At 47.9% G+C, this 17,601-nt stretch overlaps 1 protein-coding gene across 1 annotated transcript in view; it reads right to left on the bottom strand.

Moving 5' to 3' along the window:
* Positions 1 to 17,601, bottom strand: part of LOC146863629 (avidin-like) — a 128,419-nt gene that overhangs the window by 64,309 nt on the left and 46,509 nt on the right. Inside the window, exon 2 of the mRNA XM_085627692.1 lies at positions 2,306 to 2,507. Within this exon, the coding sequence (XP_085483818.1) occupies positions 2,306 to 2,507 (202 nt within the window). The remainder of the gene's footprint in view (positions 1 to 2,305; positions 2,508 to 17,601) is intronic.

Here is a 17,601-nt window from a genome sequence, read left to right as displayed (position 1 = left end):
ACCTTTGATGCGAGCATCGGTACCGGGTAACTTTTCCCGCCCTCCAGCACTGCCTGGCATCTATGCAGGTTGTGGAAGTGGCCTTCCAACGGGGGCTTATGGTCCATTGATTAAGGGAAACACCGGGGTAACACTTTTGGGCTACAAATCAGCAGGAGAACAATTGGCTTTCCCAGTATTCAAATAGAGAAGAATTTTACACGTTGTTCTCCTCCGTGGTCACTCTGTCCTGTCCCTCCCTGGTATACTAGCAGAATTTTGGGAGGGCAAGGCTTTACAGTTGGTGACTGATGGAATACGATGGGCGTACTCCAACGGAGTGAAAGAGGAAGCAAGGCGGGCTTGCCAACTCTTACCTCCTCCCGCATGGGCACTGCCAGGCAGGAGTGTCTTGTCAAAGGGATTGTTCTTTAGCCATGCAAAGGCAACATTGGACCATCGCCTATTTTAGGTTTAAGGTCATTTCAGTCAAATCCACGGGGGACCTGGGAGAAGCCCGGTATCAGTATGCTGTAGGTAAAAAGGCCTACCTGGAGCCATGCGCAGTGGCGCAGACCAAAGAGGTCTTGGCTTCATCAGGCATGGTCTTATACACGCCGAGTCCACAGGGTGCCTGGAGGGAGATGGGGTGCACCTCTCCAGTTTAGGCATGGACCTTTTCCTACTGGACCTAGGGGAAGCTTGGGCTGCAGCAGGTTGTAAGTTAACAGGTCTACCTTGGTGGGGGGCCCTGGTAGTGACGGTGGCCACTCCCAAGGCTGTGGAGGAGTTACAGGGCGATCCAGGGTCTGCACATACCAAGGGGTACATCATGCAGCAGCACCGCGGGGTGCTAAGCCAGGATACCCAGGGATGTTTTAGCGTGTCCCCTGGAAGAACGACGGCGCCCCGTTAACCGAAAGGCGGTTGTGGGTCTGAGCAACCGGGGGCTGCCATGTATGCTCCGCCCACCCATCACGGGGGGGCGTGTGAAGCAAGTGGACTGGTGGCCCACGGATGGGAGGGGTGGACCCTCCCAATATTTGGTATACACCAGTTGGCGTTGCCATGGTGACTCTAGGCTTATCAGACGGGCAGGCGGCATAGGGGCTGGCCTGCCCTGGGATCGCCCGTAAGATAACCCACCTTGTTTGCATATTGGTTATGCTAATAAACCTGCAGCAATATTTCGCCACTTACATTACAGTGTCGTGTGTTTTATTTATGTACTTATGTGCTTTGTGATAACTGTTGCCGATATTGGCACTATGTAAGGCTGCCCGGGTGGGGGGGGTTGCGCAGCGGCCCGCCCCTTGGAGGGCGGCCGCCTTAGTGCCACAGGAAGGCACAGGGGTTGGAGGTCGAGTCCCTGGGCTAGTCCGGGGGAGAACCCAACAGATAGCTGTTTCCGGCGAGGGCGGGGAGGAGACAGGGGTACATATACTGTCTCCGCCCCCTCCTCGTCCTCTTGTCCGCTCGTTCGCCTTGCCCGCCCCTCCGCTTACCCGGCGTCTGGAGGGACTAAGGGGGGGGCAGGTTTTTTTCTAACAATTTTACTTTGTGTTGCAGGAGGAGTTACAGGGCGATCCAGGGTCTGCACATACCAAGGGGTACATCATGCAGCAGCACCGCGGGGTGCTAAGCCAGGATACCCAGGGATGTTTTAGCGTGTCCCCTGGAAGAACGACGGCGCCCCGTTAACCGAAAGGCGGTTGTGGGTCTGAGCAACCGGGGGCTGCCATGTATGCTCCGCCCACCCATCACGGGGGGGCGTGTGAAGCAAGTGGACTGGTGGTCCACGGATGGGAGGGGTGGACCCTCCCAATATTTGGTATACACCAGTTGGCGTTGCCATGGTGACTCTAGGCTTATCAGACGGGCAGGCGGCATAGGGCTGGCCTGCCCTGGGATCGCCCGTAAGATAACCCACCTTGTTTGCATATTGGTTATGCTAATAAACCTGCAGCAGTATTTCGCCACTTACATTACAGTGTCGTGTGTTTTATTTATGTACTTATGTGCTTTGAGATAACTGTTGCCGATATTGGCACTATGCTGCCTCGCTAACCAGCAATGAATAGTCCATTATTAAAGAAAGTTATTTTGCATATCAATAAGATTGGATTACATGTTTAATGTAAGACTACCTAAGTAATAAATAAAGTTTTAAAAAATTATTTTAGCAGATACAATACCTCGAATAGGAAGGAGTTCAATGACCAAGAGAATTTGTAAGAAAAAAGATGCCCAGGAAGAAGGATGCTGGGAAGAGAGCAGACAATGGCTGAACATTTCATTTTTATAAACACATTGGATAAAGCCGTACCTGAGAAAGTCCACTTGATGATGAAAGCCAAGGTGGGCTCATCGCTGAGCTGTTGGGCGCCCACCAGAGGGGACTCTATGATGGTGTTGTTTGTTGCAGAAACAGCCGTCAGATAGGACCCCTCGAAGCCCCCCTTGGAGTCGACACTGCCGATGGACATGGTGGAGCCGAGGTCGTTCTTCCACTTTCCAGTGAGCTGACACTGCAGAGAGACAGACAGGAGCCATGTTCAGGTCCACAAGAGTGGGAGGAGTCAGTGGCTGCCGCTACACCGGGGCGGACGGGACCACCGCCCGTGACGCGCCGCAGCATCGATCGATAAAAATAGCGGTGGTCCAGTGGCCCCGGCAGTGGACACGATTGAACGCCATGCCCTGGACGCTACCTGCTGTACTGTATAGATACGTTCTGTTTGTATTGCTGATAAGATGACACTCTGTTATTTCGGATGGAAATTGTAATATTAAGGGTCCACGGGGGATCTCTCTTTCTAGACTTAGGGAGCGCGGCCTCTGCTTGCTCCATTTGGTTTCTCCTCAGTGGCCCATGCTTCATATTCAGTTTGTATGAACTGGGGGTCAGATGGCGCGTTGAAACAGATGGGATCGCGGGCAGTGCAGGAGCAGCGACGCCCCCACTAGAGACTAGGGTCGGCGGGGAAGCTAGAGAGTAGTCTCGCGCCCCAACATCACTAACTCTCGCACAGCGTTTAGAAGACACAATTCTTGTCCAATTAGACAACAAAGGTTTGGGACAATGTCTTAAGCAACACATACTGTTTTTGGAATGTTTAAGGGAGGGGGGAGGAGGGTGGTTTGGGGCGGTATGTATTGCTTGGTGTGGAGACCAGGAGATGTGATTTCCAATTTATACTACTGCCCGTGGGAGGGTGGGGGGTACGGGTTTGTGCACTTTTTACACAATGTTGTTGTTACGCGGGGACAGATAGAGTCACACAGGATTATACTCGAATACACAGGCTGCGGAACCATTGTGCGGTGTGCTCTGGCCTCGGGGTGTATATAGTGGATGTTTATGGCCCTATTGCCATGACAGTACAAACCTTGAAGGTCCTTAATTGGAATGTCCGGGGGATGATGGGTCGGGATAAGCGTCGGCAGATCCACGCCTTCCTGAAGAGATATGGGGAAGCAATTGCCGGTCTGCAGGAAACGCACATATGAGAGAACGCAATACAGAGTCTACGGATGAGGTAGAGGGGACATGTGAGAAGTTGGCCTGATGTATGATGTCACTAGTTATAGTGCACACCTTATATCAGTTCAAATACCCTTATGGTGATTGGTTGTAAAGTCAACCTTATAGACCAGCTATCCTAGTGGTAGCATGGACAAGAGCAGTCTTAGGCTAAACTCTGAATGGCATGTGAAGCCAGCTGTGATACCATATATAATCCCTTGAATACCAAATGAAAGGACACCACAACAGATATATATATAAAATAAAGTGTATTTATTCTAAGCAAACCCTCAGCACTCTTTATGAGATTAGAGGTAAGTACAACACAGTCTTATTTAAGCATACATTAAGTCACACAGGTAAGTAATACAGTTAGGCCCTAGGGGCCACGCAAACCATATACTAAGTAAGTGGTATAAGAACCACTGTCACGGAAATAGAATAGGCCTAGGCCTAGGGAATCGCTGGGGCTACACTACACTAGCGTTAGTTAGGAAGTGGGAGGCCCACGGGATTCGTGTGCAGAGTGGAAACACTCACGCGTAATGCGTAAAAGTCAATAGCAATAGTACAGTTTAGAAAACGGTAGATTTAGGACACTTCCGGAGTAGCTAGGAAGTTGAGACTTGAAAACTAGACACTAGGATAGTCACTATCCTGATGAGCACCGGAGTACCCAAGTTACCTAGCCCACAGGCTGCGGGTGCATAGGGGTGAAGATGCGTCGTTTTCGTCGTCGACTCCTATGGATGCCTGAAGAAAGATGCTGACAGGCAGTCAGTGAAGAGTGTCCGGTGGATCCCAAGGCTGGGATCAAGAAGAGAGGAAACCTGCAAGCAGAAGGGACAGAGTCAAGGTCACTAGCCAGTGACCACGTGGAACCAGGAAGGAACCAGGCGATGTCGTGAAGATTGCAGGTGAAGGTGAAGCTTGTCGCTGCAGCCAGGAGGACCAGGAAGCGTCGAGGACGACCAGGACCAGGAGGCGAGCTGTCCCACAAAGGCTCTTGCTGTCGGCGGCGTCGAAGTTGGACTAGGACTCACCAAGCCTTGGCAAGCGGAACCCACGAAGAACGGAGGACTTGCTTCTGGTGCAGACCAGGAAGGTCTGGGGTGCTTCTTCTTTGCAGAGAAGCGGGAGCCAGTCTGGAGGAGCCAAACCAGCGCAGAAGATTTCAGGGAGCGTCGTCACAAAGGCCACTAGCCAGCGGGCAAGCAACCGGACAGACGCGGCAAGCAGGAAAATGCTGAAGGGCCCCACGCAGGACTAGTGGAGTGTGGGGGGCTGATCTTCGGTGCAGATGGTGCTTGGGGTTGGGGCTTCTCAATCCCCGGTGCACAACTTCGAGGGTACCTCAGAAGCTGCGCTTTAAGTTACTAGCCACTTTTTCCAGGTAGCCGGTCCCACGTCGCTCGTCGCCTCCACGGGTCTCAGCTCTGCTGTAGATGTGGATCAGGGTCGGAGAAGTCTGGAAGTCAAGGCTCTGGTCGGGCTCTGCAGTCGGTTCCTCGTAGAACGTGGGCAAAGCAAAGGGTAGTCTCTTGATGGTGCCTGTTTGCACAGGGTAGCCACTCCTTGGCTACAAGGGAGATTCTTCAGTCTTCTTCTTTCGTCGAATGTCGAAGGTCCAGAGTTTCTGTTCAGTTTTGCAGGTTCAGGATAATCTAAAGTCTTGAGGCCCAACTCCCACTCTTATACTAATCTGGGGGGCTGGGATACCTGCTAGGTCACGCCTTATGGGTGGGACCTGGGAGGGGGTGGTTACACCCACTTCCCTTTGTCCAGTTTCGCGCCAGAGCTGGGGCTGGAGTGCCCCAGCGCCGGTTTGAACTGGACTATGCAAGGAACACCTTGTGTGCCCCAGGCATGTCTCATTCCTTTCAGCCCACCCTGCCCCAATACACTAAAGGCTGTCTGGGGAGGTGCTAGCACCTCCCCAAGCAGGAAACCTATTGTCCAGGCCTCCCTGGCTGGGATCACTCCCAGCTGCAGGAGGTCAGACTTGTGTCGTGGCAGCAGCATCCATTTTGTGATGCTGAGGCTTTGGTCAGAGGCTAACAGTTGAAGTATGATTTTAACATGTCTCTCCGTCTAGAAGGGGGGAATAATATTCTCATGTCCAGAAATGGCAGGGGGGTATTAGTCCACAGTGTTAGACACCTTACACGACATGTTTCGATAAAGCCAAACCATAGTTACCATAACCGTCTAAGATTATAAGGCACTTTAAGAGTATATGGTAGGCTATATCATAGAACAGCTATAAGGACAAGGTTCCGAAAGCTGCAGACAGGCTCAGCTCATGCTAGAGCACCATCTCACATGTTACCAAGCACTCTGCCTCCAGGATTGTCAAGGCCTGCCATAGGAGTGACTGATAGGTACACATGTGTCTATATGTAAGTTAGGTATAGGGATACTACACCTAAGCAAGGGGTGATTACACGACCTTGCCCCAGCTGAGTGATCAGCCAGTTGTGTCAAAATGGAAGGCCAGGCCAGGGGTGGCATAATACATGCTGCAGCCCCTGGTAGGCCTAGGGTACACCTATGCCCTGGGTACCTAGGGTACACTGTACAGGGGCCAATAAGGTGATCCTATCCAAATGGGTTATGCACCTAAAGTACATAGTATTAATTTAGAGAGAGAACAGCAGGGCTGTGGGTCTGATTAGCAGGCCCACAGCCACATCTAAGTCGAAAACCAGTAAAGCAAAAGCAAAAAGTGGGGGTGAACATAGAAAGCAGACCCTACTCTCCTACAGGACACATCTATGCCACATCCTATTCTGGTTATGCACGAGGGGCACTTTCGTGGGTGGCACCCGGGGTCCCAATCCAGCACCTTCAGCATGTTCGGGACCCTGATGGGCGATATGTTATCCTATTTGGAAGATGGGAAAGCAGGGAACTATGTAAATTAATGTATACGCCCCCAATTTGCATTGTCCTGACTTCTTCCCTACTGTCCTACAGGCAGCCACTCTGTACTTGCGGGCTGAGGTCCTTCTTTTTGGGGATTTTAATTGTATATTTGACGGAACCCTGGACAGGGAACCCCCTAGAGATCCGACTGAGCCAAGCATGTTGGGGTCCCACATGGGTCTCCTCCAGGGAATGCGACTCCGGGATGAATGGAGAGCTCAAAATCCCGTAAAAAGAGGGAGTGCTCCTGCTATATCCCCGCAGCCCAGACCTTCTCCCGCATTGATCATTGCTGTCTCTCCGAGGGCCTGTCTGCTGCCACTCAGGCCATTTCATATTTACCACGACACCTTTCCAACCATGCACCATTATTGTTGACTCTCTCCAGCGGCCCGGGTCGTCCACCTATTCCGCTGTGGCGTCTCCGAGCCGAGGCCCTTAAGGATCCCCCATATGTGCAAACAGTTAATGAGGCGCTGAGTCATTAATTTGGGGAAAATTGGGGATCCACGGCCTTAAGGTCTGTGGAGTGGGAGGCAATGAAAGACGTTATCAGAGGGGTTTGTATGAGAACTACTTATAGCGTTCAACAGCAAGTCATTGCTGATATTGACATTTCTGAAAAACGCCTACAGTCCCTAGAGCATATATTATATGAGACTCCTGCTGACATGACGGAGTGGACGCGACTCCGGGGTGACCTTCTTGAGCCTTGGTCGAGACTGGAAAAACAAAACTATACCACTTATAGACAACGATTGTATATGGAGGGGGATAGATCGGGAGCGCTCTTAGCACGCCTCATCCGCACTGAGACGGTACAGACCCCGATCTTGAAGCTCCGCAATACCATGGGGAATGAGGTATATACTCAAGATGAGATCATACAGGAATTTGCTACACATTTACGCCAGACATGTTCAACTGGGACGCAGACTCGGCCGACGACACTGACTGGTTTTATGGGGGACATAACACTTCCTGTCCTGGAGGACGACAATGCAGAAGTTCTGGGGGCGTCACTCACTAAGGAAGAAATTTTGGCAGTGATAAGTTAAAATCTGAAAAGTCTCCAGGTAGTGAAGGGCTCCCTTATAAATTTTATAAACAGTTTGCTCCACAGCTGGTAGATCATCTACTGGCGGTGTATAACGAGGCTCTAGATGCGGGGGTCCTTCCCGCCACCATGATGGAGGCGCTAGTGACCATGATTATGAAACCGGATAGGGATCCCCTTTCCCCAGGCTCTTACAGGCCCATCTTGCTATTGAACATAGATCAAAAAATTCTGAGTAGAGTCTTAGCGGCGCGACTCTTGCCATATATGACCCGATTGGTCCACCTGGACCAGGCTGGGTTTGTTCCGGGTCGCAATACTACATACAACCTCCGCAGACTTGCACATGTATGGCACGCGCCACACCTGCGGGAGGAGGACTGGGCTTTGTGTCTCCTGGACATCCGTCAGGCCTTTGCCTCTGTCGAATGGGACTATATGTGGATGGTGCTTGGACGTATTGGGCTGGGGGATAGATATCTGAGATGGTTAAAACTGCTGTATAATAAGCCAATGGCCCGGTTCCGCCTTCGCAATCAGGTCTCAGAACGCTTGGAGCTCCAGAGAGGCACGCAACAGGGTTGCCCCCTGTCGCCGCTCCTTTTCGATCTTGGGATGGAGCCCTTGGTGGCCTCTTTTAGAGGCAGAATAGCGCATCAGGGGATTCGGCTGGGGGCAACGCTTCACGTGGTGTCAATGTACGCTGATGATACCTTACTGTTTATCAGGCACCCGAAGGATGCCATCCCGGAGCTCTTCCAGGAGCTAAATGGATTTGGCAAACTGTCAGGACTTTGCCTTGATCCAGGGAAGTCTAAGCTGTTCCCAATGGGGAGCCTGGCGGGGAGAGAGGAGAGTGAGTTACCTAGGGTGGGGATGACCTGGATTAGAGACTCGATCCGCTATCTCGGGATTAAGCTATCGCACACGGGGAGACCTACCTGTAATATAGGGAATTGTGTAGACGGCATCCGCAAATCAATGGATTTCTGGAAGGACTTACCCTGTCTTTGATGGGACGAATAGCATTGATTAAAATGGTGATTCTCCCGTGTTGCTTATATACTATGCAGAACTCCCTCTACCGTATCCATGGATATACTTTCGTAAGCTTGATCGCCTTTTGGTGGATCTTTTATGGGGGTCCAAAAGGAAAAGGATTAAATTAGATACCCTACAGAGGACATGGGACAAGGGAGGCTTGAAGGTCCCCAGGCTGGGCTTTTTCTACATAGCGACACAGCTAGAACATCTAGAACATACTGTCCAGTGGCTAGATGGGGATGAAAACTGGGAGAAGCGGCTGTTGTAGGGCACACACGGGGGGATGCCTTTACCGGATCTTCTCATGATGGGACACGTGTGCCAGAAAGTCTCCCATATATTAACAGGCATGTGGCCGCAATCTGGGAACTAGCAATTAAAGCTGTAATGAAAAGAGCACCCTATTCTCTAGGGGCTCCGCTGTGGGCAGTGGTGCTGTTTAAACAAATAAGTCAAACTATATCTATTCTTAGGTGGACGGAGGGGGGCTGCTCCATGATGGGGGACCTTTATCTGGGGCAAAAGTTCATTACCAGAGAGGAGGCAGAAATCACATTTGAGCTGGGTAAGGGGCAGTACCTTCAGTATGCCAGGATCTCGGGGGTAGCACGTGAAGTGTGGACATCGTTCCCCGAGGAACCACCTACTGCCGCTACGCTTCAGGCTCTCGTGACATAAGCGGGAGGCCGAAGGCTGGTATCACATATTTATAAGGCATTGAGAGAGGAACTGAATCTGCATCTGCTCCCTCTTCAAGCTTCAATGGGATGCAGTGCTGGAGGAGCCCTTGACAGATCCAGAATGGCAAAAGGTACACAAAGGGGTTAAAATGATAAGTGCAAATAATAGATTCAAACTCACACAATACAATATAGTGCACCAAACCTACCTGATACCGAGAGTACTACATAAAATATACCCGGATCAACCTGATAGATGTCCTCGATACGGACACGTTAACACCCAGCTCCTACATACGATATGGGATTGCCCTGGGCTGGGTTCTTTCTGGAGGTCAGTAATGGAGACTTTGCGCCACATGACGAGGTGGACACTACCCTTATCTATTAAAGGGGTGCTGCTGGGGTTCCTCCCTAGACCCAAGGGGAAAAAGCTTACACCTAGATTCATCCAGCAGGTGTTGGTTTTGGATAAAAGAAGAATTGCAATCAGTTGGATAAGTTTGCGACCCCCTATGGCGAAGCAGTGGATGAGAGGCTTAGGGGAATTGGCGACGGCCGAGCTAATTCGGATGAGACGGGTCTGGAGGGATGATACGCTAGCAGAAGACGCAATGGTGTGGAACGTCATGATTATGGAGGTGCACAGGGGAAGGTGGGTCCTCACAGGGATCAGAAGAACAGAGTACTGGAGAGGAGGCCTCTGTGGAGGACGTTTGTCCTCAGGCCTTGCAAACCCAGGGCGCAGTGTAAGACATTACTATTTTCTTTCAGTATCTGGCCTGTCATTGTTCTTCCATGTGTGACTTGGGAGGGTGGAGGGATGGAACAGTTAGTGCTAAGATGTTATTTTCTTTCTAGAAAAGAGTGATCGGTATACAAGTCAAGTCAAGTCAAAGTATGCTTTATTCGAATATTATTCATAAAAGCAAGAAACATTTTACAATAAGAAATTCATACATGGTTAAAAAAGCATTAAATTGAGATCAATATATACAAAGCATACACATATCTTATACATGACCATATAACATGTTTTTCTTAGGCGGTGAAGAGTTAAAAGATAGGTTTTTTTTTAAAACATAAAACATAAGAGAGAATAATCAGAGGACTAGCAGTCTCTCCTAAATCATGAGAGTAGTCAAGTGACTAGCAATCTCTGTCTGATTGTCCACGCCCAGCCTAGATATTTTGCAGTGGCTAGTGATCGGTATACGTTCTACTACGGCACTATACATTCGATAATATGTCTGGGATTTGCATTGTTTTCCTTGCTCTTTTAAGATGGAATATTATCCTTGTGAAGACACCTTATATGCATATTTGTACATGAAATGGAAGGCTAATTCAGAGCATTGTGTTTGAACGTTTAAAATCAATAAAAATATATAATTTTAAAAAATCTATTGATACAAATGGTGTAGCACTACATGTAAACCCACGCATTCTTGTCGTCATTCACACTGGTTCTTCTGCAGTGAAACCTGGCTAGCCCACACTGCTGCACATTACACTGACACTGCTCACTCACTCACTGTAGACTCAACACATTGCTGTGTTTCACATATCGCAGGATTTTGCGACAGTTTGTATGACTGTGGAGTGTTAGAGCATGTCTGTCCCTTGGCCTTAGCTAAGCTGTTGTGTTTTGTGCCTTAACATAGCCAGTCTACTGCTGTGCACTAGGGTCTCCCAACCCGTAATGCAAAGTATACATTTAGGGCCATATTTATGGCCATGTCATGCAGCGCAGCGCAGCGCAGCGCAGCGCAGCAAGTCACTTTGCTGTTTCCAGTGCATAACAGGAAAAGGGCAGGAACGCACTATATTTAAGTCAATATGGCACATTACTAACTTCTCCCCTGCACTGGCGCCCTTTCAAGAAGCTAGTGCCAACCAGCCACCCATGCACCATGGTGAAAGGGTGCATGTGTTGCAAGGAGGATTGTTTTTGTGCAGGAAGGGGCACCTTCCTGCACACAAAAAAATCCCTCAGGGAATCTTCCTCTTTCCACACATAGAAAGAGGTAGTAATGAGGATTAATAACCATGTTTCACCTCGTTACGCCTCCCCTGGGGAGACATAGGTTTTTGGCAGATTCCTGGGTCTACCACTTCTTGTAAATCAGGGAATGTGTCATAATCCATGGATGTTGTGTGGTAACACCCACGCAACTCCCATGGTAACGCCTCCTTTTTACAGAGTAATGCAACACAGTGATTTGTCCTGCGTTGCATTACTTGAGATTTATGAAGGCACTCAGGGTCACGCAAGGTGGCCTTGTGTTGTTGTGTAGTTCCTACCGATCCAAAGGATATGTGCATTGTTTGGAAAACATAAACTAAGGGCTTGATGTCTACAGTGATCCCGGACACCCCCGCAGGATAAGTTGGCCTAGAGACCAGCGAGCTCACAGTGCCACCGTAGACCCCCTAACCTATCATGGAGCGAATGATTTCTGGCAACCACTGAACGTGACAACCCTGACCCCTCAGGGATCATGGAAACAGACCAGAACCTTTCGCTCAGTCACTCGAGCTCACTTATTCTCAGAGAAATATACAGAGAATACAAAGTGGGACGTTTTCAATAATATTTATTGAACCAACATTATTGTTGCTTAAAATACATGTGCTGCAATGAGTAGGAGACAGAAGCAGAGAAACGTGATTACAAACACCAAAAGCTTAACTAGTAGGTAGAGCTCTACCGCGGTGCTAAAACAATGTACATATGCATGCGTATCAAACAAGGCAGTGATCAGGCGTACTCCTACAATTCGGACCCTACTTCAAGTGTACCTAGATTGTGCGCATGTTTAACGCCAAAAATCCCCCCAAGGGACGATCCAACCCCAATACCTGATGGGATAGTACTGGACACCCCTCACGAGAAGTCAGAACGCTGTGTAGTGATTGTTCAGCATGCAGGGACCCTCGGTGTCACTGGAAGTTCCTCCTCTAGTAATCTATCGGGATGCTCATCTTGTATAATAGAAGGCAGCCTTGCGATGTGCGTATAAACGGGTGACTTAATGGTTATGTGGATAGCCCTGTCGCTCCATTGATGAAGATAGTGATGACATTTGTACATCGTGCAAAACGAGACCTTGCACATGATATTCAGGGCGTTGCGATAATGTTGCGTGAAGCTAAATGTGTAAACAAGTTTAGTTTCAAGGAAACAAATCCAACGTTGTCGCGCACGAAAATATGTGCAAAAGGTCACAGCTGAAAATGTCATTTGTGACAATGTGAGAAATAAGCTGCTTCGCTACATGGGCCTGACTCGGGAATATAACTGTGTGGCTTCATAAATCTCATTTTTAATTTGCGTCGATCTTGCACCATGTAGCTTGGTGCAAAAGCGACCCAAAGAAGCTCATAAATGTGCCCCTCAGTGTCTGACATTTGGGACACAATAACGGAAACCTCTAATCGGAAGCAGACACAGCCTTATTTTTACTGGTTTTCGTTGTTGCTCCAAGCTGAGTGGAAATTCCAGGTATTTTTGCCTAGCATTATTTTTAAACCAACTTCGGACAATCTAAATTTGTCTCTTAAGTTCTAAGTCTACTCGGCCTTGAGAGCTAAATGAGTTTTGTGTCCAACTACCAGAACAGTTAAGGCAGTCAGAATAGCGAAATCTTAAGATGTTTGTGGGAGGATGTGAGAAATTGGGTGGTTGGTTGAGGGAGTGAAACCTTGCTCAAGCAACAGCACAATCCCTAACCGGGTGAACCACTACAGCCACTAAATTAACCTGTGCTTAACCCTCGATAGCTTGGCACAGAGAAGTGGTTTTCTTCAGAAAACTAGAAACACCCGATTGGAGGGCCTGGTGGCCCAAGGATCTGTTGCCCCCACCCGCTGATAAAGAGAAAGTAAAAAACCTGGAAATAATCATAGACAAAACATTGTCGATGCGTTCACAGATACAATATCTTTCTGGTGCATGCTTCGGCGTACTCCGAATGTTAAAAACATTTTTGCCGCTTCTTCCGCTGGAGAGTAGAAGGATTGTTGTGCAGGCTCCTGTGACATCTAAGCTTGACTATGTCAACTGCGTGTACCTTGGTTTTTCTAAATCCTTGACCTAGCGTCTGCAAGTGGTTCAAAACATGGCGGCCAGAGCCATCGTGAGATCACGACCTAGAGCTAGTATGACCCCAATTCTTAAATCTCTACACTGGCTTCGTATTAAAGAGCGGGTTGACTTTAAAGCTATGACCATATTTTTTAAAGCATTTAACAAGGTGGAAGCTGGGTACTTATTAAACGCGCTAATCACTACTCTACATCCAGACCACTACATTCCTCTAAAGCCAATCTGGCCATTGTGCCCAAAACTCGCCTTTCTCGTACTGGTGGTAGATCTTTTGGCTTTCTGGGCGCTAAACTACGGAACAGCCTGCCGGAGTTCCTGAGGCTTGACACAAACCCACTTTCTTTCGAAAGAATCTAAAAATATGGCTGTTTAATCAATATTTGGCCTCTTCCACTCATCTTCTCTCCGTTACCTATGCGCCAGGACACTCTAGCTTGAGTGGCTGTGCGCTTTATTAAATACTGTATTTCATTTCATTTCAATGCACAGTAAATGTGACAAGATAAGAAGGAGACTTAAAGGTCCCAGACTTATCTACCAAGCCAGGAAGGCATTTAATTGGGGGATTTAACATCTAACCCCCCCACCCCCCGAAGATACGCTGCTGCTGATTATGGACAAAAAGAAGAATTTAGGACGAGGCTGAGGTTTTCATTGCAGCTAAGTGCAGTTTTTAACCTCTGTGTCCATCCACCTGTAAGCCCAGGTATTTGTTGCCATTAGTTCATTCAATTTTGGTGTTGTGTAGTTGCAATCACCCTTTGTGTCTAACTTCTAAAAAAGGCAACCAATTTTGTTTTTTCTTTGCTGATAATTAGGTTGTTCATTTGTGCAATAATTAGAGTGGTTAGTTCTCTCTGGAGCCCATATGTCTCTTTCGTAACCGGAAACCTGGCCAAATAAATGGGCTAACTTTAACACCAAAGGGAGTGCGGTGGCAACATCCGAAGTAAGAATAAGCACATCATCGGCATAAAGGGCTACTTTCCTTTCCCAACCTTTATAGGAGAAAGGTTTGATGTTGACCTCCTCCCTCAGTTGTTGCGCAAAGGGTTCGATGTAAAAATCGAACAGTAAGGGGGAAAGTGGGCAGCCCTGCCGAGTCCCCCTAGTAATAGTGACTGGGTCGGATAACTCTCCATTGACCAACAGACGTGCAACTGGGCTATGATATAACAAGCTTATAACCCTGTGAAACCCAGCCCCCACGCCAAACTTAGCCAAGACTCCCGACAGGTATGACCAATTGACTCTGTCAAAAGCCTTGGTCGCGTCCAACGTGAGGGCGGCCAAGGGGAGGGCACGGGCCGATGCTATATCTATGGCACCTATTAAATCATAGGTTAGCTCATATAGTTGTCGCCCTTTAACAAAGCCCTTTTGGTCAGAGTGGAGGACCGAAGGCGCAATCACAGCCAACCTTGATGCTAAAATAGTGGTAAAGATCTTATAATCCACATTGAGTATTGAAATTGGCCTATAAGATCCACAAGCGGTCTTTGGCTTCCCTGGTTTCAGAATAAGTGTAATAGAGGCATTATCCCATGAGGCTGGGGGGAGCTGCCCTTCCAATAAGATTTGATTGAAAAGAATAGTGAGGAATGGGACTAATTCTATTTCAAGGGCTCTATAAATTTCTGCCGGCAAGCCATCCGGCCCAGCCGCCTTCCCCTTCTTACTGCTTTTAATGGCGGATCTTACCTCTTCCTCAGTGATGGCTTTATCTAAGAGAAGAGATTGATCGGCCGATAGCGAAGGAAGATTAATGTCTTTCAGCCAGCCCTCAATAGAATCTATTGAGATCTCCTTATCCTCCTTATAGATCACCTGAAAGTAATCTCTAAAGGCACCCCTAATATCCTCATCAGAGTGTAAGGTATTGTTATCTACCATTATTGCGGCGATGTTATTCCGAACCAGATCAGTTTTGATCTTCCAAGCCAGTAGTTTCCCGGCGCCCTCGCTATATTCAAAGTGGGCCAACTTACTTGCTTCCCATCTTTGTTGAAGTCGAAGATTTAATATCGAACTCAGACTACCCTTCAAGGCTAGTAGTTGACTGTGAAGACTGGACGGATCTGATCCGGGAGCCACATAGTTGGTATCTATGTCTTGTTGTATTTGACATATCTGATCTTCAATGGAAGTGACTTCTTCTCTATGTAGCTTCCTACGGTATGAGACTTTCCCCATAATAACCCCTCTCAAGAAGGCTTTAAAGGAATCCCAAATTATTCTAGTCGTAGCTGAACCTCTATTGGAGTTCAAAAAATTCTGGGTTTCAGATTTAAGAAATGCGATATCCTCATGAGATGAGAGAAGAGAGCGGTCGAAAGACCAAGACGTGGAGCACTTCTTAATCGGTCTAGCCAGTTCCATTACTACGGCCGCATGGTCAGACAAATGTAATGGGAGGTAGCTGATAGCCTTTACGGAATCTACCAGTCTCAGACTTATTAGGATGAAATCAATTCTGGACTGGTGGTGGTATTTAAAATTCCGAAAAGAAACCCCTTGTTGTTGTCCCGACCTCATTCTCCAGATATCAACATAACCATTGTTGTATCTCAATTCCTCAAGTGCATCTTCTCCTTAGCTGCTCAGCCAAGTTAAATATGATGTCTGCGTGGAATGTTGGAATGCTTGATGAGAGAGAGACTGGAATGTTGGTTTGCCAGCTTGTGTGGTGAGAGTGGCAGTTGGAGAGAGTGGGCTGAGCGGCAATCATCATTGGATTCAACAAATATTAACATTGCAACAACCATATTGTTTCATAGCACTTTGCAGCAAGGCCCTAGATTTGGAGAAGACGGCAGAACGATTATTAGCCGATTTATCCAGTAAAGGGTCCAATACGATGTTAAAATCGCCTGCCAGAATAATCGGATCAGGGAAGGAAAGCAGATGTGAAAAAATTGACTCAAGAGTGGAGGGGTCATCCTGATTCGGACCATAATATCCTACAATTGTGTTTAGCATACCAGACACAACCACTGACGCTATGGGCCATCTGCCACCTGGGTCAACCGCCTGTGATATCAGCCTAGCTTTGGCTCCCTTTTTAAATATAATTGAGACCCCTCTTGTGTTAGTTGTTTGTGTTGTTGAAACTGCAAAGTCTATCCACCCAAATTTCTTAAGAAAGGCAAGCATTTCGGCATGTGTTAAATGTGTCTCCTGGAGCACAATGACCTGCGTATCCAAGTCCCGTAAATATTGCATAATTCTATTAGCTCTGGGCTTGGTACGGAGGCCATTTACATTCCAAGAGACATACCCCACACTACCCATACTCAAAAAAAAGACTAAGGAAGGCAAGGATTTCCATTGTTGCATTGATACTTGGCACAATATCTGCCAACCTCCATCTTTCATAATACTACTTCGAACAATGAGGAACATTTTAAAGTTTTGCCAACACCCCCCCTTCTAACCCCGTGCATCCCCTGAACCCCCCCACCCCCCCCGTTGAAAACCCTTGTGTTATCTAACCGGCCCATAGTCCGGAAGATAGCACCCCTTGAAACAAGCTCCTGTCAGAAAAACCCCTACCCATCCCCCAGAAGAAAATACATGCCAGAAAAGTATAAAACATAGAGAGGTGAAGTCCCCACCCAAGATACAAATAAGAACGAGGTCACCTAGACCTCTTTTAAACAATTAACTAAGCCAACCTAAACCTAGACCAAGAAGAAGAGAGAGATTTTAATCAATATGGATAAGTGGTAATGGCCTAAAGTGAGGTAAGGAGCGTAGATCTATGTATAATAGTGATACAACATCTGGTAGGCAGATTTGGAGGAACCCCCAACACTATCACAGAAAATACGCTGTCTAATTGTGTTCTTTCCCTAATGTTATCAAAAGCTCATCAGCTGCCTGTACAGTTCTAATATTATACATCCGATTATTATGCATAACTTTGATGGCTGCCGGAAACGTGAGCTGAGCCGTTGCTCCGACCTTCCTAAAGGCATCCAGACGCCTCCCGAACTCCCACTGTTTTTCCAATGTTATTCTAGAGAGATCAGACCTAACTAAAAAAGTGTAGCCAGCCCCGGCGAGAGACTTTTGTTTTAATGCCAGGTTAAGAATCTGTTCCTTCAGTACATAGGTGTGGAAATTAACGAGAATTTTACGCGGCTTTGATCTTTGGGGGTTATGCCGAAAGGGGTCCCTGTGGACTCGCTGTATGTCCATGGCTAACTCCTCCACAGAGTGCTCTAAGCCCAGGGAAACCTTTAACAGGCCCGAGATGAATTGCTTTATGTCTGGGCCCTCG

The sequence above is a fragment of the Triturus cristatus genome, chromosome 2_1 (genome assembly GCF_964204655.1).
Source record: "Triturus cristatus chromosome 2_1, aTriCri1.1, whole genome shotgun sequence".
Lineage (NCBI taxonomy): Eukaryota > Metazoa > Chordata > Amphibia > Caudata > Salamandridae > Triturus > Triturus cristatus.
The sequence above is the reverse complement of the archived record's forward strand: the minus strand, read 5'-3'. Positions and strand labels throughout refer to the sequence as shown.